Source organism: Vulpes lagopus, chromosome 10, assembly GCF_018345385.1.
Source record: "Vulpes lagopus strain Blue_001 chromosome 10, ASM1834538v1, whole genome shotgun sequence".
Classification (NCBI taxonomy): Eukaryota; Metazoa; Chordata; class Mammalia; order Carnivora; family Canidae; genus Vulpes; species Vulpes lagopus.
The window spans coordinates 61,133,948-61,161,902 of record NC_054833.1 but is presented as its reverse complement, the minus strand read 5'-3'; the positions used below and the strand labels follow the sequence as shown (position 1 = coordinate 61,161,902).

Below are 27,955 nucleotides of genomic sequence, written 5' to 3'. Positions count from 1 at the left end.
CTCTGTTTCTACCCTTTAGTTACATCGGTGCTGGGCTGCCACCAGTAACCTGCAACCATGAGCTCTGATGCAGAGATGGCTGTTTTTGGGGAGGCTGCTCCGTACCTCCGAAAGTCTGAAAAGGAGCGGATTGAGGCCCAGAATAGGCCCTTTGATGCCAAGAATTCTGTCTTTGTGGTGGACGCTAAGGAGTCCTATGTGAAAAGTACAGTGCAGAGCAGGGAAGCGGGAAAGGTGACAGTGAAGACCGAAGCTGGGACTGTAAGTAACATAAGGAGGGACAGGGAGGCATATCTGGTCCTCTTCTGCTTGGACCATATGCACCAGCTCCTTCTTTTCTTAACAGACTGTCACAGTTAAGGAAGATCAAATCTTCTCCATGAACCCTCCCAAGTATGACAAGATTGAAGACATGGCTATGATGACACACCTGCATGAGCCCGCTGTACTGTACAACCTCAAAGAGCGTTATGCAGCCTGGATGATCTATGTGAGCATTGCCGTTTTCCTTTCCACTTTTCGCTAACTTAAGACCGTGAACTATGGACTTAAGCTAAAACCAATTAAAGATTTTATTTTCTGATTTGTTTACAAGTTTAAGACTGATCATCTGGCTAGTGTTGTGAATTCTGAAGTATCTGAATATGTTCATGTAACAAATCATCTACTTAATGCTGAATTCGTGGACAAACGAAAGGAAGCATATTGTATAGGGCACGTGTGGGCAGGAGGCAGCCAGGGAATGAGACAATCAAGTCTTAGGACAACTGACACAGTGCTCAGGTCCCTCTCATTTGGCACAGTAAGCAGTATTTCCAAGGCAGATTAATGAGGTGACGGCTGACACAGCAACCTTGTCATTTCCCACAGACCTACTCGGGCCTCTTCTGTGTCACTGTCAACCCCTACAAGTGGCTGCCGGTGTACAACCCCGAGGTGGTGACGGCCTACCGAGGCAAGAAGCGCCAGGAGGCCCCACCCCACATCTTCTCCATCTCTGACAATGCCTATCAGTTCATGCTGACTGGTGAGTGAGTCCATAATTATAATTTATAGAGCCATTTATAAAGCTATAAAGTACATATACTGAGAACAAAGATGACACAGAGGCAGTACTTGGAGAATAAAATGTTCAGCACAGACACAATAGTAATAACAGTATAATCATAGTATACTAATACTATTAGTATATTATAGTATATAATATAATATAATATAATATAATATAATATAATATAATATGTATAATATAATTGGGGAAATATATTTAGAATAAAATGGGCCAGGGGTGCCTGGATGGCTCATCTTGGTTTTGGTTCAGGTTGTGATCTCAGGGTCATGGGACGGAGTCCTGAGTCAAACTCCACTCTCAGTGTGGAATCTCCTGGAAATTCTTTCTCCTCCCCACTCCTCCCCCTCTGATCCTCCCACATCTCCCCTTCATGCATGCTCTTTCTCTAAAGTTAATAAAATGTTTTTTAAAAATAATAAAATGGACTAGTTTCAAAAGCACAGAGAATTCTGCTTAGGTTTCTATGCTAAAATCCAAACTAATTAATGCATATTCCAGATCAAAATTAACCAAATTTAGATACGAACTAAGCATTTTAATTATAGCTAATATACCATCTCTCTTAAAAAGTAAGCTTTGAAAGCTCATAGTACAAGTTATCACAATTACTACACAAAACTTTGGGTTGACATAACATGATTTTGAACTATGAACCAAGTGAGTAAATGGAACACAGAACTAGTATTCACCTGACATTGATAAATTATCCTCAAAGATCGTATGGTGAAATAGTGCATTACATATTCTATCACACTAACAGGAGTCAACACACTATTTAGCACATCTTTTGCTACTTATTTAAAAAAGAATATTGTGAAAAAATAAAAGTAACTATTGATACAATTTTCGTGTGTGTGTGAGAGAGAGCTTTAAAAGACAATTTTGAGTTTACAAAACTTTTATGTGCTAAGTATATTTTTCAATATTATCTCCAATTTCTCATTCACAGATCGTGAGAACCAGTCGATCCTGATTACGTATGTAGATTTCATGCCTTTCTTTCTGTTGAATTTTGATCACTGTAGTGGTTACTTAGATTGTCACTTTTTCCTCTGTGCGGACTTGACAGTGGAGAATCTGGTGCAGGGAAGACTGTGAACACCAAGCGTGTCATCCAGTACTTTGCAACAATTGCCATTACTGGAGAGAAGAAAAAAGAGGAATCTACTCCTGGCAAAATGCAGGTGGGTACGATATTCATCCCAGAAGAGAAGAAATCCTAGGGAAAAAGGAAGAAGAAGAAGAAGAAGAAAAGAAGAGAAGAAGAGGAAGAAAGAAGAAGGAAGAAGGAAGAAGGAAGAAGGAAGAAGGAAGAAGGAAGAAGGAAGAAGAAGAAGAAGAAGAAGAAGAAGAAGAAGAAGAAGAAGAAGAAGAAGAAATCCTAGGCTTTCAATTATTTGGCCAAGGTTCTTCAGAGCCATAGCAACCAATTCCAGGTGATGCCAAAATTTGCAAAATAACTCTTGGGTGGCTGGGCTGTGAGAATGAGATGTGTTGCCAGGTACAATAGATAGAAGTTCTCATAAAAACAAAACAAAACAAACAAACAAAAATAAAAAACAAGAAGTTCTCACAACTATTTATTAGGAGGGGAAAAAATGGGCCTAAGACCATATCACTAGAGTACCCCCTCCCCCAATGTGTCTTCCTTCTATTCACTTTATAAAAGCCCTGCTCACAAATTCCCTTTCTCAAATAATCTTTAAAAAAAGAAAGAAATGTGTTTGAGGAAGGAAGGAAGGAAGGAAGGAAGGAAGGAAGGAAGGAAGGGAGGGAGGGAGGGAAAGAAAGACAGGGAGAGAGGGAAAAAGAAAAAGGAAGCAAAAAAAAAAAAAAAGAAAAAGGAAGCAAGCCAGCCAGCCTCACCCAAAAGTTACAGAATCCTGAGAGCGGGGAACCAAGCAGGGGAGGAAGTTAATGGAAAGGCATTTCGGCAGACTGCATCTTTCGTGGGGTCTCTTTATCTATCTTACTCATTTCTCTTAAGGGGACCCTTGAAGATCAGATCATCAGCGCCAACCCTCTACTGGAGGCCTTTGGCAATGCCAAGACCGTAAGGAATGACAACTCCTCTCGCTTTGTAAGTCTCCTGGTCTTCCTTATCATGCGAGGATCAGCACTGACACTTCTGTATATGTGGTATCAATATCTTTCCCATCTGTTTGGTCTGTAGCTAAAGAAAAAAACTTGTCTGCCTTTGAAAATGTACAAAAAGTCTTTCTTTGCCTTTTTAAGGGTAAATTCATCAGGATCCATTTTGGTGCAACAGGCAAACTGGCTTCTGCAGATATTGAAACATGTAAGTTAATGAGGATTAGTGACTGACAATATTTTTTTTTTAAGATTTTATTTATTTATCTATTCATGAGAGACACAGAGACACAGGCAGAGGGAGAAACAGGCTCCATGCAGGGAGCCCAACATGGAACTCGATCCCAGGTCTGGGCTGAAGGCGGCGCTAAACCGCTGAGCTACCGGGGCTGCCCGACAATATTCTTCTTTGGGGGACTATACTGACAATCTTGTTATCATCTTGTATGAACTTTTCGTATGCTTAATTTTCCATTGTGGCTTTTCTTTTCTGTGCGCTCAACTTGGCTTTCTAGATCTGCTAGAGAAGTCTCGAGTTACTTTCCAGCTAAAGGCTGAAAGAAGCTACCACATATTTTACCAAATCATGTCCAACAAGAAACCAGAGCTTATTGGTAAGAAGTATCTATGATTTATTTCTACCAGGGAGAATAAAAGCCCTTTTTTTTTTTTGTAAGAAATCCCCCTAAAATGTTTTTGATGACCAAAGTAATTCTGTCTACATTTGTTCTTCTTCATGTGTACAGAAATGCTTCTGATCACCACCAACCCATATGACTTTGCCTTTGTCAGTCAAGGTGAAATTACGGTGCCCAGCATCGATGATCAGGAAGAGTTGATAGCCACAGATGTAAGTAATAGGTACAGAACAAGAAAAAACAAATTAATCTTGCATTATACAACACTCCTCACCACAGAGTGAATGCCATCCATGGAAAGGCAATATAGGCAATATTACCTTCCAGACTTCCTTACCCTTGGAATAAAATTATAGGATATTTCAATGCCTGCCCTCCAGCCTAGGTATCAGAAAGCTTTAATAATAGAACATGGTATTTCCACAGTTCCTCTATAGTCAGATGTAAACACAAGTTTTGTTTCAAATGTAACTCTGTGGGCTAACAGTATTCCCCTCTCCCCTCTATACAACATTTGAAGAAATGAATTCTCTAACCTCAAAAATTCTCTTTTTGGACTCTGTGAGCCTTTACTTTCATTTCTGGAACTACAGATTCTTTCTCTCCCCCACCTTTTTTTTAAGGATCATTACTCTTTGGCTTATTTTCTTTATACATATACTTTATACATATTTCATGTTTTCTTTCTCATTTCTTAATAGTCAACCTTCTTTGATTAACTTTAATACCAGTGGGAGTATCCCAAATTCCCAAGATAGGATTGAGAGTTGCTTACAAAAAAACACTTCTTCTCTTAAAATATTATTTTCAAAAAAATCTATAAACTATTTATGTGCCTTCATCTCATAAATATCAGCTTTTACCAGCTTTGCCTCATTATTATTCTTATGTCCAAAAGGGTTAAGGAGTTGAGAAATAAACTCTAGTGTCAGAAGTTTAAAAAAAAAAAAGCATTATAGTCTTGCTCCAAGACTTTGTTAATTTCTAGGTGTTTTAAATGGTTTAAGTCAGTGAGCTGGAACTGGAGGTAAAATAATCTGGAGAAAGAGTCTTAGGAGACTTGAGTACTATATAAATGAACTCCCCCTGCCTTGTCTGATGTCTTGTCTCCAGTGCATGAGCCTTTGCAAAGCCCAGCATGGCCAACTAAGGTGATCAAAACCTGCTAGAGAAAAAAGACACAACAATATTCCAATAAAGGAGTTCTTTTCACAAATGTCTCTTCCCTGTATGAGTAACAACCAGGTGAACTGCCAGGCATCTCATGGCCAGCTGAGCTGCAACCTGGTATCAGAGATGCACACAGGGAAAAACTCAAGGGCCACTGCTCTTCTCCTCATATCCTCTTCCCAACTGCATCCATCATAATAACATCCAGGGAGACAGGCTAGGATTCCATATTTGACTCGGACATCACAGGACGAAAAGGAGGCAACAGATTTGTGAGGCAAAGGAAATCCATGAGATAAGAAACCTATGGAGCAAGGCCTCGTTAGTGTGGAGAAACAGGAAGAGTGTTGGCTTTGGCATCCAACGTCAAGGCTCTGAGTCTTGGCCAGGTGAGCATGGACAGGTCATACAAGATCTTCACTGTCCCCATGACTCAATCAGAAACTGATGCATACCTATTGATACTGTTTTGTGGAACAAAGTGCTGAAGAATATGATTGCCTTTTGAAAACAGCAAGGTACTAGTCAAGACATAATGAGAAGGTGGGGAGGCAGGCCCCAGTGTCCTGAAGGTGTCTGCCGTGGTGCAAACTGGGAGCTGAGTTAAATTCAACTCTTTCCACAGAGTGCTGTGGACATCCTGGGTTTTAGCCCTGATGAAAAGGCAGCCATCTACAAGCTCACGGGGGCTGTAATGCATTACGGGAACATGAAGTTCAAGCAGAAGCAAAGGGAGGAGCAGGCTGAGCCAGATGGCACGGAAGGTACCACTCCCTGCTCACATCATTCAGCTGACAGAGCCGACACCATCAGTTCAAGGGCAGGGGCCAAGCTTTCACTTTCCTGACCTGACGGCAGGGAAAAGTATTAGATGACAGAAATAACACATGCATGTTCTACACAACTGAGGTTTGTGGAGGTGTGACTTCTGCTCATTCCCATTTTCACTGACTCACTGTTAGCCAGTATTTACCATCTTATTAAAACCTTTTCTATTCCAGTTAATAAATTCCATACCCACATGCACTGGAAGAAAAAAAAAAAACGATTAGAATTTTCCTGTCACTACTCCTCTAGATTCGAATTTCTCAAATTATTTTTATCTGTGGTCTACTTTAGCTATATTTTAAATACCACACAGAGCATCAATTCCCTACATTCTAAATTATCCACTCAAAAAAAATTGACTAAAATTAGTGTGACAAATGGTTTTGTCACATTTGCATATATTCCTCTTCAAGCAAAACTTTTTTTGTGTGTGTGTCATTACCCTTCACACCTTAAACTGTGTAAGCTGTGCTTGGTTTCACCGCTGTTGCCTTGTTCTTGCAGTTGCTGACAAGGCGGCCTACCTCCAGAGCCTGAACTCTGCTGACCTGCTCAAAGCCCTCTGCTACCCTAGGGTGAAGGTTGGCAATGAATATGTCACCAAAGGCCAGACTGTGCAGCAGGTAAACATGACTGAACCCCCTGATTTGTCTGAGCCACAGGAAACCCAAGGCTCCATGACTGTGTTCAACTCAAAAAACCAAACCATCACTGTTCTTGAAGGTGTACAACTCTGTGGGTGCTCTGGCCAAGTCCATCTACGAGAAGATGTTCCTGTGGATGGTCACCCGCATCAACCAGCAGCTGGACACCAAGCAGCCCAGGCAGTACTTCATCGGGGTCCTGGACATCGCCGGCTTTGAGATCTTTGATGTGAGTAGTGAACGGACAGAAAATTAGCAAATGCTAATCCCCAGTCATTTGATATTTTCTTAGAGCATTCAAAATTATCTGTATAAAAAGTACAAAATGGAATTTGTGGAAAAGAAGAGCCTCTAAGGAGATTCAAAACAAGTAGTAAATTGGTATAAAGAAAGAGAACATTTCTTTCAAGTCTAGAAGTCACAGAGAATGGTCTGTGAAAAGTTAATAAATATTCAACATTTATCCTGGATCCAAACAGATAGGTAGAGAAATGCTTTCTTAAATTACTCTAAGAGAATATTTAAAGATCTCCTTAGTTAATAGTATTTTCCCTATTGATTTCATCCAAAAAGTAAAGTATTTGAGGAGTTAATTCACCTTCTTTAGAATCATGTCATATATTAAGAAAACAACGTGAACAACATTTGTAATTTAATAAACCAAAATCCCTTAAATTCAGAAGAAAGTATTAGTAGCTCCCCTATAGGTACAAATACTTAAGTTGTAATTTCCTATACTTATCTTCTCCTATAGTTCAACAGCCTGGAGCAGCTGTGCATCAACTTCACCAATGAGAAGCTACAACAGTTCTTCAACCACCACATGTTCGTGCTGGAGCAGGAGGAGTACAAGAAGGAGGGCATCGAGTGGGAGTTCATCGACTTCGGGATGGACCTGGCTGCTTGCATTGAGCTCATTGAGAAGGTCTGTGTGACTTTTCAAGCCTTCAGTATATGAAAAACAAACTGTCCACCTCCTTATGCTTAACTGCAATCCCAATTCTCAAAGAGCAAGCAGTGGTGTTTGATGACATGCTTGTGTACTCTTATCAGTTGTCTGGTGTGTTGCAAGTGATGTACTATTCATGAATAGTTTTTCACAGAAAAATGACAGCAATGCAACAGGCATATACACAGACACCTAGATGCATGTTTCTCCCTCTTATAACTTCACTCTTCTTCACTGTTGTTCCTGCATAATCTCACATGCAGGGGAGAAAGGAATGAAATTGCAGCTAGGCCTCTGAGTACTATCATTGATCCTGGCGATTCCATGCTGGTGTGTTGTGCATGGATCATCCTTCATGGGTATCAAGACAGAATGTGTCAAGATGTCTTCCAGGCTGGAAGGGTAGCTCTTCACTTACTGCAGGCATTAACACCTCTGACAACTACTGAATAAACACCAAACCTCTCTACGTTCTTGCCTGGAAAATGAACCCTGAATTCTCCTTTGTCTAGGAGATAGGGCAATAAGTCTATCAGTTTTGAATATGTGAAAACATTAAACAATTTCAAATGTGTATTGGGAACTCATAGATACCAAAAAAGTATATAGTTATATGTCAACACTACCTGAAGCAGTGGGAAAGGAAAAGCAAACACAAAAATATTAAAGATGAGAGTATCACATCAGACTAGGTCTACCCAATTTGAGGAATAATTTTTTTTTTTTGAGGAATAATTTTAATTTGGTGACATAATATCTCTGCTATTCATGAAAACAACACAGTACTCAGTTCCTGGGACATCAAAATAGTTTAAGGAGACAATTTAAGACTGAAGCAAAATCATCAACATTGGATTTCCTATTAGTCTTTTATATCAAACTTGCCACTGAAACAGGAGTCAATCTGCTTACAAAGCAAAACTAAATTATCATCACTTACCTCCACCGTGGAGAAGAGAACACTGCTCAGAGTACAAAGAGTTCTAATGATACAACATGAGATGCACCCTCCTCCTGGGAATGGGTAATTTTTAATCATTATCCTTAATTTCTCTCCTCTTCATACTTTTTTTTTTTGTATATTTTTTATTGGAGTTTGATTTGCCAACATATAGTGTAACACCCAGTGCTCATCCCATCAAGTGCCCCCTTCAGTGCCTGTCACTCAGTCACCCCATTCCCTTGCCCTCCTCTTCATACTTTTGTCATGTCTAGATTTAAGGTGAAGAAAGTTACATTGTCAAGAAGAAAGAAAGCATTTAGATACATACATTTACAGGATAAAGAATTCAGCTTTGAAATGGTAGTCTTGGAATTTAATTTTATACTCTGAACATAAAATTTGCCAAATGGCACAGATGGGCTTCTTCTTTTTTTAATTGAGTCTTTCTAGCAAACATACTTCCCATATGTCCTTGGTACATGACTATTTCATCACCTTTCAGTAGCAGAGAAGAGGCAATAAAGTAGGATCATGCTTATTTAATTTCTTATCATCCCAAATCTTCTTTTGGAACATTTTCAGGTTTCTACCAAGTATGCATAAACTATTGGAGCATATTTTTCTGAGTAACTCATTATTATCATCCATTTTTTTCTACTCTCAGCCTATGGGCATCTTCTCCATCCTGGAAGAAGAGTGTATGTTCCCCAAGGCCACAGACACCTCCTTCAAGAACAAGCTGTATGAACAGCACTTGGGCAAGTCCAACAACTTCCAGAAGCCCAAGCCTGCCAAAGGCAAGGCAGAGGCACACTTCTCGCTGGTCCACTACGCAGGCACTGTGGACTACAACATTGCTGGCTGGCTTGACAAGAACAAGGACCCTCTGAATGAGACCGTGGTTGGGCTATACCAGAAGTCTGGAATGAAGACTCTGGCTCTTCTCTTTGCTGGGGGACAAAGTGCTGAAGCAGGTCATTCTTAATATCATTAGTATGTTCACAGAGTCACAAAACAGAAATATACGCTTTATCAGAGACCAATATAGTTACAGCAAAACCAAACATGAAAAACACTGGCCAATATAGACTTAATGAAAGGAAGGATGCTTTATAATAAGTGTGGTATGGTCTCATGACCATAAGCTTTCAGAGATAAAACTGACACTATGGATCGTTTTGTTCATGGCTTCATTTCACCAATGCAGACACACTTAGAGGATAAATGACTTGCTCAAGATTATATAGCTCATTTCTACTATTTTAATAGTACTGGTTCCTTCAAGGATCCAGCTAAGTTGGAGATGAGGAAATCCTTTGTCAAGGCAATAGTGCTTGAGGAATTGAAGTTCTGTTCTCCTAAGTCCCGTAGGACCAGAGAGAAGTGACAGTATAGAAGCAAAAGCAAATAGGAAATAAGACCTGCCTGCAGGTTAGTTGAGGCTTACCCACCCAGTACCAAGTATGCAACTTTGCCAGTTCTCTGGGACCAGCATGCATGAAGAGGATATTACTACTCTATCTCTTGGACACTTCCTTCAGGGGACTCACTTTGCTGATCTGGAGGAGAGGAGGCCCATCCCTTCCCCACCTCTGCCCTTTTAATCCACAGTTCTCTTATTGTTGTTGTTTTCCTGAATACTTATAATGTGAGCCAATGCTTCTATTTTCCTATTCTATAGTTGGAGGAAAGATACAGAAAGAAAAACAGGAATGATACAAATGAATGAGTGCAAACTTAAATTCCAGGAGGAATTCTGGTAGTCCTCGTACCTATGGACAGTACTTAAAAAGCTATTGCAAATAGTTTTAATTTTTCTATTTTATTTTTCAGAAAGTGGCGGTGGAAAAAAAGGTGGCAAGAAGAAGGGTTCTTCTTTCCAGACAGTGTCAGCCCTTTTCAGGGTACAGTATATTCTTGAATGCCAGAAGATAATTTCTGTAACAAAATTATCATAACTTTAAGCAACTTTTTAAAAGAAATCTACGGTGAAACTGAAAAAAGCAATGCTATACAAAGTAAAATGAAAAATGTGTTAGGAAAAAATTTAACAAAACAAAAATCCACAATGTGCTTCTAGTCCTTACAATAAATGAATCAGTTCCCCTTAAAACTCCAAACCTAAAAGATCTAGTGTTGAGCAAATTTCACATGAAATCAAACCCTCTCTTAAAAGCAATCACTGCAGTCAGTTATATTTACTTTATTCATGAAATGGGGCACATGAAGTACAGATCATTGACAGGGACTCTTATGTAGATGCAACAAAAAAGGACTTCAAAACTTTTCATATGATTTACAGGAGAATTTAAATAAGCTGATGACCAATCTGAGGAGCACTCATCCCCACTTTGTACGCTGTCTCATTCCCAATGAAACTAAAACTCCTGGTAAGACATGATACCCAAGTAAGACTCCAGTGTAACTTCTTATTAGACTACTACAATAGAAAACACATCTTTTTTTTTTTCTTTCTTTCTTTTAAGGGGCCATGGAGCATGAACTTGTCCTGCACCAGCTGCGGTGTAACGGTGTGCTGGAAGGGATCCGCATCTGCAGGAAGGGGTTCCCAAGCAGGATTCTTTATGCAGACTTCAAACAGAGGTTTGTTTCTCATTATTTTTCCCTTTCAATGTGCTAGTCTAGATCAATATCACCACACCATTCAAACATCTTTTAACTTCCTTGAAATGCAATTAATTGAAAGGTGATCTTAAAAGAGTGAAGGCTTGCTTTATATTATCGTAAGTTTTTAAACATATTTTCCCAAGGTTCAACTAAAGCACTGCTTGATTATTTTAATGAAAATTTTTTTCTCCAAAGCTCATTCTACATATTTTCAATGATAGCTAGTAATAAGAAAAACCACACTTTTACATTCTTTATATTTTGATAGATACAAGGTTCTAAATGCGAGTGCTATCCCAGAGGGTCAGTTCATTGACAGTAAGAAGGCTTCTGAGAAACTTCTAGGGTCTATTGACATCGACCACACCCAGTACAAATTTGGTCATACCAAGGTACCATCAACCTAAATCTATCTCTATCATAATTTCATCACCTTTGGACTTTCTCATGAGTGGAAATAACATATTTAGCTTGTTCTCTGGCAAGGTTTTCTTTAAAGCTGGCCTGTTGGGAACTCTAGAGGAGATGCGAGATGAAAAGCTGGCTCAACTCATCACACGCACCCAAGCCGTGTGCAGGGGCTATCTGATGAGGGTGGAATTCAAGAAGATGATGGAGAGGAGGTGAGGGACTGAATCCAAGTCCTCATTCTCTGCATTTTCATAGTTGAATATGATACAGTCATTACTTCTGTTGAGTGACAATCACTATCCAATCATTCCTTTTTTGCATTTTTTATCATTCCTACAGAGAGTCCATTTTCTGCATCCAGTACAACGTCCGTGCTTTCATGAATGTCAAGCACTGGCCCTGGATGAAGCTGTATTTCAAGATCAAGCCACTCCTCAAGAGTGCAGAGACAGAAAAGGAGATGGCCAACATGAAGGAAGAGTTTGAGAAGACCAAGGAAGAGCTGGCTAAGTCAGAGGCAAAAAGGAAAGAGCTTGAAGAGAAGATGGTAGCTTTGATGCAAGAGAAAAATGACCTGCAGCTCCAAGTTCAATCTGTGAGTGTCCACTGCACAGCTCAATCACTTCTTAACCCGCATATACTGTGGAGTGGATATGAAAAAGTTTTAGCTTAAGGTTTCTGATCAATGGTTTCTACTAGCTCAAGTGCTGCAATTGTCATTCAAAAATACGAAGACTCAGACCAAAAGAAGCAATAGATGTGAAGTCACCAATTATGCTGTATCTGATCATAGGCACATTCATACACAGTACAGTCATCAATGACCAAAGTCATTCTTTTTTTTTTTTTTTAGATTTTATTTATTCATGAGAGATAGAGATAGAGATAGAGATAGAGATAGAGATAGAGATAGAGATAGAGATAGAGATAGAGAGGGGGTGGGCAGAGACAGGCAGAGGGAGAAGTAGGCTCCAAGCAGGGAGCCTGATGTGGAACTCCATCCCAGGTCTCCAGGATCAGGCCTTGGGCTGAAAGTGGCACTAAACCGCTGAGCCACCCAGGCTGCCCAATGAGCAAAGTCATAAAGATGACCATGGACATTTTCCTTTCTTTACAGAACCTTCTCTTAGGTGAGACTGTTCTTTCCTTAGTGGATATTTGTGTACATAAATAGAGGCTATGTTGTTCTTACCAGGGCAAGGAAAGGTTAAATTATTAACTCCCTTGAATGTGAGGAAACAGAATCCTAGAATTAATGTGATGTTTCCAAAGTAGCACAGGTGTAGATTTTCCCAAAAGACTAGTTTTTCCTGATCTGACCTTCCATACATGGATAGTTGGAGGAAATCTGTTATTATAATCAATACATTAAAAGTACTAACATTTTGTCCATTAGACTTTTAAAAGTTGGCATATGGGGGTGCCTGGGTGGCTCAGGGGTTGAGTGTCTGCCTTTGACTTAGGTCGTGATCCAGGGGTCCTGAGATTTGAGTCCCACATTGGACTCCCCACAGGGAGCCTGCTTCTCCCTCTGCCTATGCCTCTGCCTCTCTCTCCATGTCTCTCATGAATAGATAAAATCTTTAAAAATTAAAATTAAAATAAATAAAGTTGGCATTGTTTTGATCAAACTGGTTAAGTCACAGAAATATCCATGTTTTAATAAATTACTGTGTGATTATAGATATAGCTCAAATTATATCATTTCATTTCTCTCATTAGGAAGCAGATGGCTTGGCTGATGCAGAGGAGAGATGTGACCAGCTGATTAAAACTAAAATCCAGCTGGAGGCCAAGATCAAGGAGGTGACTGAGAGAGCAGAGGATGAGGAGGAGATCAATGCTGAGCTGACAGCCAAGAAGAGGAAACTGGAGGACGAGTGTTCAGAGCTCAAGAAAGATATTGATGACCTTGAGCTGACCCTGGCCAAGGTTGAAAAGGAGAAGCATGCCACAGAGAACAAGGTATGAAACATATTCTGTTCCACCACAAAGAGATTCTGCCCCCCTAGTAAGCTGCTTTAGAGCAGGTATCATTTCTTTTTTAATTTTTTAAGGTGAAAAACCTCACAGAAGAGATGGCAGGCCTGGATGAAACCATCGCAAAGCTGACCAAGGAGAAGAAGGCCCTCCAAGAGGCCCACCAGCAGACCCTGGATGACCTGCAGGCAGAAGAGGACAAAGTCAACACCATGACCAAAGCTAAAACCAAGCTAGAGCAGCAAGTGGATGATGTAAGTGTGAAAAACACAGTATTTCATCTCAAGATAAACAGTTGTGACATGCTCATAAGCCCTTCACTGTGGCTTTGAAAATAATAATTAAAATTCCCATGCTATTTGGTGTATCTTTTAAAATTCTCCTTTGATGGTTAGTAACATATGGCTCAGTGCCTTAGGACTGAAATAAATAAAATACACAATATATTCAGCTTGAAGGATCTCTGGAACAAGAAAAGAAACTCCGCATGGACCTAGAAAGAGCCAAGAGGAAACTAGAGGGAGACCTAAAGTTGGCCCAAGAATCCACAATGGATGTCGAAAATGATAAGCAGCAACTCGATGAGAAACTCAAAAAGTGAGTCAATTCAAGTGAAATATATGTTTTAAAGACCTCTAAACTATTACTTCAGGGCACACTGGGAAAAAAATGGTACCTTAGACTTTTTTAATGAAAATGGTATACTATTGACTTATAAAAACATATATAGTATTCAGATCCTTAACACAGCAGTATAAAGACATTCCACTATTCATGAGAAAGAAAACTGGTAAGAGAATTGATGGAGAGCTTATATGTTGCTCCTATAACAGGAAAGAGTTTGAAATGAGCAATCTGCAAAGCAAGATTGAGGATGAGCAGGCTTTAGCAATGCAGCTACAGAAAAAGATCAAGGAGTTACAGGTGAGGAAGAGCCTCCACTTCTGCGCATTACAGGAATCAAAGCTGCCGTGAGTCAGCATTAATGTCCATGTGTCACTCCCAGGCCCGCATCGAGGAGCTGGAGGAGGAAATCGAGGCAGAGCGCGCCTCCAGGGCCAAAGCAGAGAAGCAGCGCTCTGACCTCTCCCGGGAACTGGAGGAGATCAGTGAGCGCCTGGAAGAAGCTGGCGGGGCCACATCTGCCCAGATTGAGATGAACAAGAAGCGCGAGGCCGAGTTCCAGAAGATGCGCAGGGACCTGGAGGAGGCCACCCTGCAGCACGAAGCCACAGCGGCTACCCTGAGAAAGAAGCACGCAGACAGTGTGGCCGAGCTCGGGGAGCAGATAGACAACCTGCAGAGGGTCAAGCAGAAGCTGGAGAAGGAGAAGAGCGAGATGAAGATGGAGATTGATGACCTTGCCAGTAACATGGAGACTGTCTCCAAAGCCAAGGTTTTTATGAACTTGTCCCCTTTCCATTTTATTTGCAAGATTCAAAATGATACTTTATATATGAATATATCTAACTGTACAAACTTTAAATGTTATCTCATTTTACATTTTTATTTAAATGCAATTAACTTTTAGTTTATTAGTTTCAGAGATAGAGATCAGCAAATCATCAGTCCTTATATATAACACCCAGTGCTCATTTCATCATGTGCCCTCCTTAATGTCCATCACCCACTTACCCCATCCCCCTCCCCCCTCCCCTCCCACAACCCTCAATTTGCTTCCTATGATTAAGAGTCTCTTATGGTTTGTCTCCCTCTCTGATTTCATCATTTTTTTCTCTCTTTCCCTATGATCCTCTGTTTTGTTTCTTAAATTCCATGAGATTGTATGATAATTGTCTTTCTCTGATTGACCTGTTTCACTTAGCATATACCCTCCGGTTCCAACCATGTCATTGCAAATGGCAAGATTCCATTTTTTTAATGGCTGAGTATTATATATATAATATATATAATACACATCTTCTTTGTTCATTCATCTGTCAATGGACATGTGGATTCTTTCCATAGTTTGCTATTGTCAACATTGTTGCTATAATGTTACTTTATTTTTAAATTATTCCTATTATGCCTATTAGGCATCACTATATTGAAATGAATCATTTTGATCTTCCTATCTGATTTGCAGAAATCATGTTAACTTTTGTCACTATGACCATGAAAGAATGTAATTTCAGGGGGGAAAAAATTCTCTAAAAATCATACTCCACATGATGCAGAATTTAAATGATGTTCATGTTTTCCAAAGACAATAACCTACTTTTCACAACCATTTATTTATTCCTATGGCCCAAATTATGTGCCTCTACATCCAAGGTACCATGCAGAGCTTTGGAGTGGATAGAAAAGTAAATACAACTCAGCTCCTTTTCATAAGCAGTTACCCCAAATCCAGGCTTAAAATAAAAATGTATCATCTTTCTCTGTTTTTCACTTCCCACCACAGGGAAACCTTGAAAAAACATGCCGCACCCTGGAGGACCAGCTTAGTGAAGTGAAAACAAAGGAAGAGGAACAACAACGCCTTATCAATGAGCTGTCAGCCCAGAAGGCTCGTTTGCACACAGAATCAGGTCAGTGGGCACATGCGGCCAGCACACAGAGAGCCAGAGAACCAAAGGCAAGCCTCCATTTGTGAATGCACTTGAACAGCCATCATTTCTTAAGCCACACATGTCCATTTATCATTCATTTGTATTTCCTTTTTCTTTTCATTGAGAGACAGTAAAAAGAATGATTATAAGCTATAACTAGAAGAAAATTAAGTTCCCTGGACTGAGATTTTTGTTGCCTCAGCATTACTAAAGGAAGGAAGGAAAGAAGGAAGGAAGGAAGGAAGGAAGAAAGGAAGGAAGGAAGGAAGGAAGGACCTAAAATATCCAAAAAAGCTCACATTTTTGAAAAAGCAAGAAATAACCATCTCAACCCCATCAAAATTCTTAAGTTATTCTTTTCATTACTGGAGTAAGAGTTCTAATATTACAGCATTCTTTAAATTAGTCTTCACCTAGCCAACAGAACTAAATTATTCATGTTTTGTCTTTACAGGTGAATTTTCACGACAGCTAGATGAGAAAGAAGCTCTAGTGTCTCAGCTATCACGAGGCAAACAAGCATTTACACAACAGATTGAGGAATTAAAGAGGCAGCTGGAAGAGGAGTCTAAGGTGAGAATTCTCCAGTCAAGACTTTCAATCACTTAACTTTGCAGCATGACACCCTTTGAACTTCCCTTAGAGAGTATCAATGACTAGAACATAAATGTACAATGCACACTTTTTGGTTGGTCCAGGCCAAGAATGCCTTAGCCCATGCGCTGCAATCAGCCCGCCATGACTGTGACCTGCTGCGGGAACAGTATGAGGAGGAGCAGGAGGCCAAGGCTGAGCTGCAGAGGTCAATGTCCAAGGCCAACAGTGAGGTCGCCCAGTGGAGGACCAAATATGAGACAGATGCCATCCAGCGCACGGAGGAGCTAGAGGAGGCTAAGTACGGGCTCTAATGATAGAGGAAGAAAGAAAATTTTAAAATTAGTGAAAGAAAAATAATAAAAAGAAAGAATATTTCAAGCATGAAGACAAAAGTAAAGTTTTATCTGATTATACAGTTGTGGAATCCACCATCTTCTCCTTATAGACCATGCATGTCCACTGAAGAATGGACCAAGACCACAGCTTTCCCTGCATTTTGGTCTATTACAAAAATATCTTAAATTTCTTTCCACTGAAATGAAAAAAAAAAATTATCAGTACACCCTTTAAGAATTAAGTAGAATTTCTTTCAGTATAAGGAAAAATGGAAATAGTGCTATATTATTATGAATGTTCTAATTAACAATAACCAGTTTTCCCTACCTAGAAGTTCAGAATAAGACTATCATACTCTGTCATTATTTAACTAACAATCAGTATCAATAAACTGATTTACTAATAACACACACTTGTTATGGAATAAAACTCATGGGAATGACACATGGAAGGGAAATAATCATTATGTTCCCAGTGAAGGAAACTTCTCTAAATTAGATTTATCTTCAGTAGTTGCTAAAATTAAACTGAATGAGGGGGTCTAGCAGGCATTTGCAGAGGGAGCATTTCACAGAAGTATTAGCTAGTGAGGGAAGCAGTAAGAGTTTGGAGGGCTTTTGGAAAATATAATTCTGGAACAGTATTTAATGGCCGGGGCACAAGACCCAAAAAATTAGTGATTAATCCTATGACCTCACATGCATCACTCTGGGCTGCAGTTTCATTTATGAACAGTAATATGTTAAAAAAGACTTAAGAACACTATCTAGTCCTAGCATTCTTTGATGATATGTCTCTTGTTCACAGCTGTCATGTCCTCACATTGTTCACTCAGCTGACATGCGTGGGGAGGGCTGTGGTCTTGGCCCATTCTTCAGTGGACATGCACTGGTCTGTAAAGAGAAGATAGCAGTCTCTACCACTGTATAATCAGATAGGCCCATTCAGTCTCTCTCTGACTCTCACATGCATGCACACACTACCACCACACATATGAAAAAGGCCTCATGAATATGTTCAACAACCCCTGATATGAAGATAAAAATTCACTAGGGAAAACTAAAGAGACAAAATGGGTACTAAGAAGACATTTTAGAAAACCTTAACAATTTATGGACATAGAAGCAAAGAATCTTGGGGGAAATATGCTTTCCTGGTCAGCAGCTTTATAAAGTTCACTGTGGTAGCTCTAAACCTGCTCTTGGTCACTTGCACTGACCAACATTTTAGGAAGAAGCTGGCCCAGCGTCTGCAGGAAGCTGAGGAACATGTGGAGGCTGTGAATTCCAAATGCTCTTCTCTAGAAAAGACAAAGCAGCGGCTCCAGAGTGAGGTGGAGGACCTCATGATTGACATGGAGAGATCTAATGCGGCCTGTGCTGCCTTGGACAAGAAGCAGAGGAACTTCGACAAGGTGACCCACAATGACCAGCTTTCCTGGGGGGAAGTGGCCTCATTCCTGATTACAGAGGCTTAGTTCTGATGTACTTCCAGGTCCTGGCAGAGTGGAAACAGAAGTATGAGGAAACACAGGCTGAACTGGAGGCCTCTCAGAAGGAGGCCCGGGCTCTCAGCACTGAGCTGTTCAAGGTCAAGAACGCCTATGAGGAATCCCTGGATCACCTTGAAACCCTGAAGCGAGAGAACAAGAACTTGCAGCGTAAGTCTCTGTCACCATTCTACTTCAAAAATGGTAGGGAGACAAGTTTTCATTTCTCTCAATTGAATGTGGTATTTTACTATTAACCCACAGAGGAGATTTCTGACCTGACAGAGCAGATCGCAGAGGGGGGAAAGCATATCCACGAATTAGAGAAAGTAAAGAAACAAATAGATCAAGAGAAGAGTGAACTACAGGCTGCCCTGGAAGAAGCAGAGGTACATGTTCCATTTACTCACTTATGCATTACAAATAAGTTGAAAAATTAATAGCAGCTGAGGGTTATCGTGTTGCAAAGCTGCAGGGGATAACTCAGTGAAAAATACTGTACTGTTCCCTGGGAATGCAGAACTAACAGGGTAAATTAAGATGTATGAAAGTTTGTACATTTTTTTAATGCCTTCTTCAAGAAACCATCATAATGTGCAACACAAACAGCAAGCAGCTCTTTAGGTAACAATCAGGAAAACACCATCAGAAAGATGTGACTGCTGATGGACTGTCCCACTATCCCAGGAATGTGGGTTCCACTTCCCTCTCCTGCTCCCAGAGGTTGCTCTAAAGACAGAGCCTTGAGCTAGTGGTGTGGTGTTGAGAACTCCTATATGGTGGTATATGTGACTAAATCTACTTAAGGTCCCTTTGTAAGCTTTTAGAATTTGGTGGGCGGATGCGGGGGTCCAATCATCTTCCTGCCACCCAAGACAAGCCTCTCATGTAAGTTCCCTTTGCTCTGATTAAACTGCCACTACCAAGCTGGAGTGGCCTGCCTCTTAATTTGGTCCTTCTGTACCCTCTAAGTATAGGGGCCAGTCTCAGATTACACCTCAGATTACTCCTGAGAGGGTCACAAGTCAAGAGTAACCTGAAACTTGCTTTTCATAAAGGGATCTCTTGAGCATGAAGAAGGCAAAATCCTTCGCATCCAGCTTGAGTTAAACCAGGTGAAATCTGAGATTGACCGCAAAATTGCTGAAAAAGATGAAGAGATAGATCAGCTAAAGAGGAACCATCTCAGAGTGGTGGAGTCAATGCAGAGCACCCTGGATGCTGAGATCAGGAGCAGGAATGATGCCCTGCGGATCAAGAAGAAGATGGAGGGAGATCTCAATGAAATGGAAATCCAGCTGAACCATGCCAATCGCCAGGCTGCAGAGGCAATAAGGAATCTTAGAAACACGCAAGGAATACTGAAGGTACGCCGGGATAAACATGTATGGTGTTATACAGTTTGGGTGTAATTGATGTGACATAAATCTAAATAATATGGTAGTCAGTTGAAAATTTTACAAACACACCTAAAGAAATCTGGAAAGTCTTTAGACAAAGTTCACTTTGTCGACTGAAGAGAAGACAATTCAAAATCACTTCATTTATATAAACTTCACTTGTATAATGTATATAAATATATACACATATATTTTAAAAATATATATTTATACTTGTTTAACATATAAAACAACATCATTAAAGTAGCTCATCTTGAGGATGCTTTCTTGATCTGAAATTTTGTAGCTTTAGCCATGGTTATTCTTTTATGGCTCAATATCTAAAATAGAACAACCCTGTTCTTTTGAGGAGATCTGCTACTCTAGGCTACAAAGACTTGTCATTAAAGAGACTTACAGATTTTCCCTCTCTAATCATACTCTAAGTTATTGAGAACAAAGTGTGTATGTGACTCTAAATTTGTAACTGAAGCATGAGTAACAGTCTTTGCCTCTTTCTGTGTAGGACACTCAGCTACACTTGGATGATGCCATCAGAGGCCAAGATGACCTTAAAGAACAACTGGCAATGGTAGAGCGCAGAGCTAATCTGATGCAGGCTGAGACTGAAGAGCTAAGGGCATTGCTGGAACAGACTGAGAGAAGCAGGAAGGTGGCAGAGCAAGAACTTCTGGATGCTAGTGAGCGTGTGCAACTCTTGCATACCCAGGTGAGGTTCAGGACAATAGTTGAGCAAATGTACTTCCTAAAGTTGAAGATAATTTAAGGGGATAAGCTTGCTTGTAAAGTAAGGAGTAACTTTGGTAGGGGTCCTTTCCTAAAGTTCTGGAAAATGTATATTACTAAGACATACAGGGGCCTAGCCAGTTCACAGGTATATTTATGTGCTCACATAATCATGTTGATTTGAAAAAATTTAGAGTTCTAGAAACTTCTGTAAAAAAGCAGAGAAGGCTATCTAATAATAACCATATATATGACATTAGTGGCCATCTTGTCTTTTGCAACTCTAAGCTGCAAATAGATAAGAAAATAAGAGAGACGAAAAAGAATACACCACCAAGTTATTTGTATGTATCCTGTATGCACATAAAGCTAACTACATGAAATATAAAAAGAAACTTTTCATCCAAATTCACAGAGGCCATAGTTACTGGTGCTCAGCATTTGTTGTTTATAATGGATGTGCTAAATAAATGGTGGTATATCCTTAGAAGGTTTATAATAAGCAGCCATTATAGTATGCATTTCTATTGCCATGCAAAGAAGTTCACAAAATAGAATGTGAAAAGAGCAACTTAAAAATAATATATAAAGGATGGTAATTTTTATTAAAAATATATAGGAGGGCAGCCCCGGTGGCACAGTGGTTTAGCGCCGCCTGCAGCCCGGGGTGTGATCCTGGAGACCCAGGATCGAGTCCCACATCGGGCTTCCTGCATGGAGCCTGCTTCTCCCTCTGCCTGTGTCTCTGCCTCTCTCTTCGCTCTCTCTGAATGAATAAATAAATAAATCTTTTAAAAAATATATATATATAGGAAATATCCAGAAGGATAAACAAAAGTGTTATCAATGGTTATCTCTGGGTAGTGTGAGTACAATACTTATTCTTTACCTCTTATTTTGCTAATTTGTATATTCTACTTTTTATAATAAACATATATTATGATATACTTTTTAAAAATTGCAATAAAGGAAATAGCCATCATGGAAATGTTAAAATCACACACTACTACAAATAATTTTAAATTCAAATTAAAATACATTTTTCTTACTCATTCTTAGTATCCTTGAATTGATTAAATATTTCAAATACTATCAACTTTCCAAAACATAATAGATGTTTGGTTCATTTTTGTACCAATAGTGATGCTATGTATGCCCTTTAAATATAAAGCCAGCCAAACATGAATGGACAACTAAAAATCAGTAATCCATTTTCCATGAGCTACACGGTGCTACATGGTATAGCACTTTCAATTTTTTCTTGAGTCAGGATTCTGCTTCATGCTTACAAGCAGTCACTGATAATAGTCAAACACCATTGGTATCAAAGATCGAACTCTACCTGGAAGAATTTCAGAAAACATTCATTAACAGATATACAGATAAAAAACTTAAGACTCCACTTTTGATTTGGTTTTTATCCCGAAATTTTTATGAATCAAGAATTTTTGCCTAAGCACACTAGTCAAAATGAAAATGTAAACAGAATATAATTTAATGGGCTTCCCTTTCTTTTTTTAATAAATTTTAACCAGAACACCAGTCTGATCAACACCAAGAAGAAGCTGGAGACAGACATTTCCCAGATCCAGGGAGAGATGGAGGACATCGTCCAGGAAGCCCGCAATGCAGAGGAGAAGGCCAAGAAGGCCATCACCGATGTGAGCAGAGGGCAGCACGGTGATCGTCAAACTTGAATCTTGATGTGCTCACTTCCCTTTCTCAACTGGTTTTGTTTTACTGCTGATCAGGCGGCCATGATGGCCGAGGAGCTGAAGAAGGAGCAGGACACCAGCGCCCACCTGGAACGGATGAAGAAGAACCTGGAGCAGACGGTGAAGGACCTGCAGCATCGTCTGGATGAGGCTGAGCAGCTGGCCCTGAAGGGCGGGAAGAAACAGATCCAGAAACTGGAGGCCAGGGTAGGTGCCCATCACTTCATTCAATTCCCCACCTGCTCATGCAGCTAGTTACAGCCAACCTGCTAAACACTTTTGTTCTCTTCCAGGTGAGGGAGCTTGAAAATGAGGTTGAAAATGAACAGAAGCGCAACGTTGAGGCTGTCAAGGGTCTTCGTAAACATGAGAGAAGAGTGAAGGAACTCACTTACCAGGTGACCCACCATTCCATATATCTCAGGCCTACTACTCTCAAGAAAATAAAAATGATGAGTCATTTTCAGTGACAACACTGTTTGCTACCTCTCTCATTTCAGACTGAGGAAGATCGCAAGAACGTTCTTAGGCTGCAGGACTTGGTGGACAAATTGCAAACCAAAGTTAAAGCCTACAAGAGACAAGCTGAAGAGGCCGTGAGTAGCTTCACAATGAGGAAGAAAAGTTCAGGAACAGGCCCAGGTTGTGTGGAGTCTTTAGTTTATAGTATTTAAGAGCCTTTCGTTAAGGCAAAAGAGTACAAAATTAGATGTGAAAATGAATATTCGGAATGAAAAATGTTTACCAGTAATTACTAGAACCTTAGGAGACCTCCTTAAGCAATTTTCCAGCCATGTTAGTTTAGAAATGTTTCTTGGTTACCATCTACTTCCCTCCCTTATCTGGAACGCTCCACTACTCCCAGGAATCTCTAGCACTCACAGGGGCTGTGCATGAGGGCTCTGAAGTCTAAGCTCTGTTAAATGAACTTCACAACAAATCCATCAGAACATTTTTCATTTGGCTCCTTTCTCATCATCTATCTTGTCCTGTTAATTCAGAAACTTCTTAAGTTTCTCTTCACCCAGTACTACCACTGTGCCTACTTTTAAAAGTTTGTCTCACAGATCCAGATTCCTACTACTTTGATCTTCCAGCATCTTAAGTTTGCCAGAAGAGAATCAAGTGAGAGAGACAAAACCGGGGTGGGGGTGGGGGGTTGTAAGCCCACTTGTTCACAGAGGCGACTGTGTGAGATGCCTCGCACCCAAATAAGTACATGACCAAATAAAAGAACCTTTGCTTTCTCATTTATGAAGTAAATCCAGTAGCTGCTTCTCATAACAAAGGCAGTGAGAATCCGAAAATGTCAAATATTCATGTTCTCTGAAATGCGTTTCTTGTGTCAGGAGGAACAATCCAACGTCAACCTTGCCAAGTTTCGCAAGATCCAGCACGAGCTAGAGGAGGCAGAGGAGCGGGCTGACATTGCTGAGTCCCAGGTCAACAAGTTGCGGGTGAAGAGCCGAGAGGTTCACACGAAAGTCATAACTGAAGAGTAATTCATTATTATGCTGAAAGGTGACCAAAGAAATGTGCAAAATGTGAAATTCTTTGTCATGAAGCATGTCATTATAACATCAAGGCAATAAAATCTGCAGAGAATTTTCCAATCTAAAAATACATGTCTCTCTTAATTACACGTTCTGCAGTGGTATAGTAACTTAACTCATTTCTTCAACATTTGTTAACCTCCTAACTTTGCAATCAGATGATGACAAAAATGAGTGTGGACAGTGAAAAAGAAGGCAAAGGAAATTCAGTTCTCTGAGAGGATACAAAGGTGGTTAATGCATCCCCAAATCCACTCAACCAATTTTATTGAGAACCAAGTGTGTGTCTATACTAAGTGGGCATCAGGGATATGACAGTCGTTCTGCCTTTGAGGAGCTCAAGCCAGCAGGAGAGACAGCAATTCAAACAGTTCCTAAAAGATGAGTAGGTAGTTATCAGGTAAAAGAGAAATGGAATTGGTCATTCTAACAGAAAACAAGCATAAGGTATCAGAGTAGTTTGAGCACAGGCTCAAAGAGCAAGGAGGTCCTCAGATGAGGCCTGAGACAGAAGGGCCTCTTGTGTAGTGCTGAGGAATCAGGATATGCATTGGCCTGGTGAGATTTCATGAGGAGAGTTGACCCATCTCTGTCAGTTGCACGGAGGATGGTGCAGAAGAGGAAAGACCAGAGCCTGGAGACTGCTGAGGCTATGAAAATAGTCCAGATTAGAGGTGATAGTGATGACAATGAACAAGAATGCAGACTGCAAGCAGGCTTGCAATACTGGTCCAAGGAAAGGACTGGAAGACCACTAAAAAGTAAGCCAGTTTCATGGCCTTTAAACCTCCCAGTTATCTTGTAATTATATGTTTTATTTCCTTTGGGGGAAATTCTCTTTCCCTGAATTCCTTCAAGGAAAGGAACAGAACTTCTTAGATAATTCCTAATTTCTATATACAAGTCTGCTTTACCAAGCCCAAGGAACCTGTTATACCTACTTAAAGGAGGAGGAATCAGAAAGGAAATTTATTTACTAATATCAAAAAGAATGTGACTGAGATTACACCACAGCCGTGGTAGCCGAAAATAGTCTTTTCTTTGAAACTTTTTTTAAAGCTTACCATTTGATTTCATTGTGTAGATATTTTAAAAATAAGATCATAGATCCCAATTTATTCTTTTACAGTGGTGTATATCCCTTCCTAACAAGGTGGCTGCTTCAAGGAATCTCCTTCCCCAGGGTGGGAATCCTAATTAGTAATGAGAAGCCTGCTTCATGAGAAGAGGATTTAAGAGGGATGAAAAATAATTAATAAGGAATATTTAACCTAGGCCATGATAAAGATTAATGAAATATCCTGCCTAGGGTAGGCATTTATTATCAAATTTTAATTAAACTCTGTAGAGTTAACCTACTGACCTCAAAAGCACAGGGCAATTGCTTTATTATTCTGTCTCCTAACTATTTAAATACTTGCTTATGTAGAGAGTTGGGAGTGGATTTCATTATGTATGGGTCGATTATCCTGGGGCCCCTGATTAAAAGCAGAAAGGATCTAGAGTTACAGAAACTCTGATTAATATTCTTCCTCATCTTCCTCACAGATTAAATGATTTATAGACTTATAAATCTCTCTCGCAACAAAGCCACACATGAAAATCCAGAAATGCTTCTCATACTCTTGGTCTTTCCTTTCATTGAAATGAGGGACTACTAAGATTTGGGGAACTGTTCGTAATCTACTGATGCTGGATATGAAGACCCAAATGGGATGCAGGTAGGGAGGAGGGAGGCGGCAGGAGACTGTCTCAAGGAACAACTCTGAATTGGGAGCAAGAGGCAGTTTACATCTGACACTGACACCTCCCAGACAGTAACACTAAGACTTACTGTGAAGAAGACTATGAGCTGTCACAAAGGGCAACCTTGAGATAACCTACAGATAAAAAACCTAAAGCATTCCATATTTGTAAGTAAGGAACTAAGCAGAGATGGCCATGCCCTAGTATTTTTGATATCCAGCCAGGCATTCTCACACTAATAAAATCTAAGAATCTATAAGAAGGCTAGATTCTTTACTTCTTCGTCTTCTAAGAACTTCAACACCATGGTTACTGAAAGCAAATATCAGTACCATTCACATATTGATATTTGAAAATACCATGAGTCTTTTTACTCAATTCCTAACTAAACAGTTATCAAGAACAGAAGTATCCCAAGATCCCTCTCCTCTGAAACATTACCTCCCCTTCTCTTTTATATATAAATCTCCCACTATGAGACTGAAATGTTTTGCATCCTGAAAGATGTTTACTTTATCTAACTTCCTATTATACTGGAAATACACTAATTTCCACTAACACTCTAGCTCTAGCATTACTGGATAATCAACTGAAAAGCATCTAAAGAAAGAGTCTCTTGAGATGTGCCTGAGGGAGGGAAAAGAGGAGATGTAAAAAATGCTTCTACAAAAGCCATTTGCCCACACTGAGGGCTGACCCTGGGTATCAAGACGCCTGGAACCCTTCTCCTCATGAGTCTAGGGATTATGTGAGCCTCCACATCAGGGGTTCTCAAATTTAGCATGCATCAGAACTATCCGGAGTCCTTGCTAAAACAAAGATTAGGGGGCCCCACCTCCTGAGCTTCTAACTTAGTAGATCTAGGTTGGGCCTCAAGAACTTGCATTTCTAACAGGTATCCAGGTGATGCTAATGTGGCTGGTCCAGGACAACACTCTGAAAACCACAGTTCTACATTAACGCCAAATCTTTAAAAAAGGAAATACAGATGATAATCTATAGCCCTGCATTTATATCTATAAATTCAGCTAAACCTCTCTGGATCTCAGTTTCTTCATCCATAAAATGAAAAATTAAGCTAAATAATCACTACAATCCAATTGAAATGCCTTAGACTCCAAGTTGGACAGCATCGTCAGTAATAATGTATAGCTATAGTATCTTACATTTGTAGGACATTTGTATTTGCAAAATGCTTCAACATACAATCTGTCAGTTACTGGATACTCACAACTATGTGAAACAGACATTTCTGGAAATCGAGGTACAAAGAGAATTGTGGCTTGTCAAAAGCTGCATAACTAATATATGATAGAGACAGACCCAGATTGAGATCTTCTAGCTCTTCATTGTGAACGTAATGTACTGCCCTGGACTTCCATTCGAGCTGACTAGTGAAAGATTCTGAGGATATTCTTCCCCTAGGAAGGAGGTCAGTAATCCATCATTTCACTATAGGAGAGAAAGGGTCTCTTCACCCACGTATCCATACAGCTTACTACTTCCTATCTGCAGGATTTTGTTCTATTACACCTTAACACAGAAGTCCCTTGGCTACTGAGTATCAAAAGACAACTCTTTTTCCCTGTCCTGCCAATTATACTTTTTATCCCCTTGATTTACTTTAAATATATCCATACAATGAACTGCCATTTAACTATTATTTGTTTAGTATCTTGCCACTCTATGAAAATATAAGCTCCACAAGTGCAGGATGTTTGTTCACTGTTGAGTGTCCAACGAATAGAACATTTCCTGCCATGTAATAAGTGCTCAGGAAATATTTGTGGGACACATCACTTAATAAGAACCTAATCTGTGCCAGGCACTGGGCTATCTATTTTACATATATCATCCCCCAAAATAAATCCTAAAGCAAAGGATATTTTAGTACCTTTTTCTCAGTAATTGATAAAATCAATTAATAAGTCAGTAAGGAGACTTCTATTTCCAGGAAAATGGAGTTGACCCGCTTTTTCCTCCCACTAAGTGCAACTAAAAAAACCCCTGGAGGAAATTTTTTATAAAACTATCATGAAAGATTCTGAATGGTAGAGAGAAGATGAACGACTAGCTATGCTCCCTGGTTTTCTTTTTGCATCATATGCCTCAGACTTGGGGTTGAAGAAGACAACACAGAAACATCAACAGGTGCACACAAAAAAATCCCCATAAAAAGCTTACTCTCTCTAGCCAAAGGATAAAATAATGGGAAGCCTAGCAAAGCTGGTTTAACATTCAAAACTCAATGTAATACATTATATTCACAGAATAAAAGTGAACATTATCTGATCATCTCAACAGATGCAGTAAAATGATTTGACAATATCTAGTACCCACTCATGATTTAAAAAAGAGAAACTCTCAGGACACTTGGGTGGTATAGTTGGTTGAGTGGCCATCTCTTGATTTCAGCTCAGGTCATGATCTCAGGGTCCTGGGATTAAGCCCCACATCTGGCTCCATGCTCAGTGGAGAATGTGCTTG

General features: G+C 39.9%; 1 protein-coding gene across 2 annotated transcripts; it reads left to right on the top strand.

Moving 5' to 3' along the window:
- The first annotated feature begins 57 nt into the window (after window positions 1-57).
- On the top strand, window positions 58-23,671 carry LOC121500461 (myosin-4). 2 transcript variants are annotated; one of them, XM_041772185.1, is made up of 38 exons: window positions 58-261; window positions 347-490; window positions 871-1,027; window positions 2,022-2,049; window positions 2,142-2,249; window positions 3,056-3,152; window positions 3,308-3,371; window positions 3,679-3,777; window positions 3,910-4,013; window positions 5,597-5,735; window positions 6,304-6,422; window positions 6,523-6,672; window positions 7,198-7,368; window positions 9,000-9,309; window positions 10,169-10,239; window positions 10,638-10,725; window positions 10,822-10,939; window positions 11,232-11,355; window positions 11,450-11,586; window positions 11,714-11,969; window positions 13,097-13,339; window positions 13,432-13,608; window positions 13,806-13,951; window positions 14,188-14,278; window positions 14,361-14,750; window positions 15,759-15,885; window positions 16,361-16,479; window positions 16,605-16,801; window positions 18,070-18,253; window positions 18,334-18,499; window positions 18,593-18,717; window positions 19,387-19,695; window positions 20,234-20,437; window positions 21,990-22,115; window positions 22,206-22,376; window positions 22,463-22,567; window positions 22,670-22,765; window positions 23,519-23,671. In XM_041772185.1, exons 1-38 carry the CDS (start codon window positions 58-60, stop codon window positions 23,669-23,671), a joined length of 5,817 nt encoding a protein of 1,938 aa, XP_041628119.1. The 2 variants fall into 2 exon arrangements, with proteins under 2 accessions (XP_041628119.1, XP_041628118.1); XM_041772184.1 differs by having other exon boundaries at window positions 2,142-2,256; window positions 3,060-3,152.
- Window positions 23,672-27,955: the final 4,284 nt, after the last annotated feature.

Excerpts from the sequence above, each read along its gene's own strand:
- LOC121500461 (XM_041772184.1), top strand. The coding sequence starts at position 58 with ATGAGCTCTGATGCAGAGATGGCTGTTTTTGGGGAGGCTGCTCCGTAC. Across the intron at positions 3,778-3,909 it reads CAAGAAACCAGAGCTTATTG|AAATGCTTCTGATCACCACC; the intron begins GTAAGAAGTATC and ends TCATGTGTACAG. Across the intron at positions 13,340-13,431 it reads AGCATGCCACAGAGAACAAG|GTGAAAAACCTCACAGAAGA; the intron begins GTATGAAACATA and ends TAATTTTTTAAG.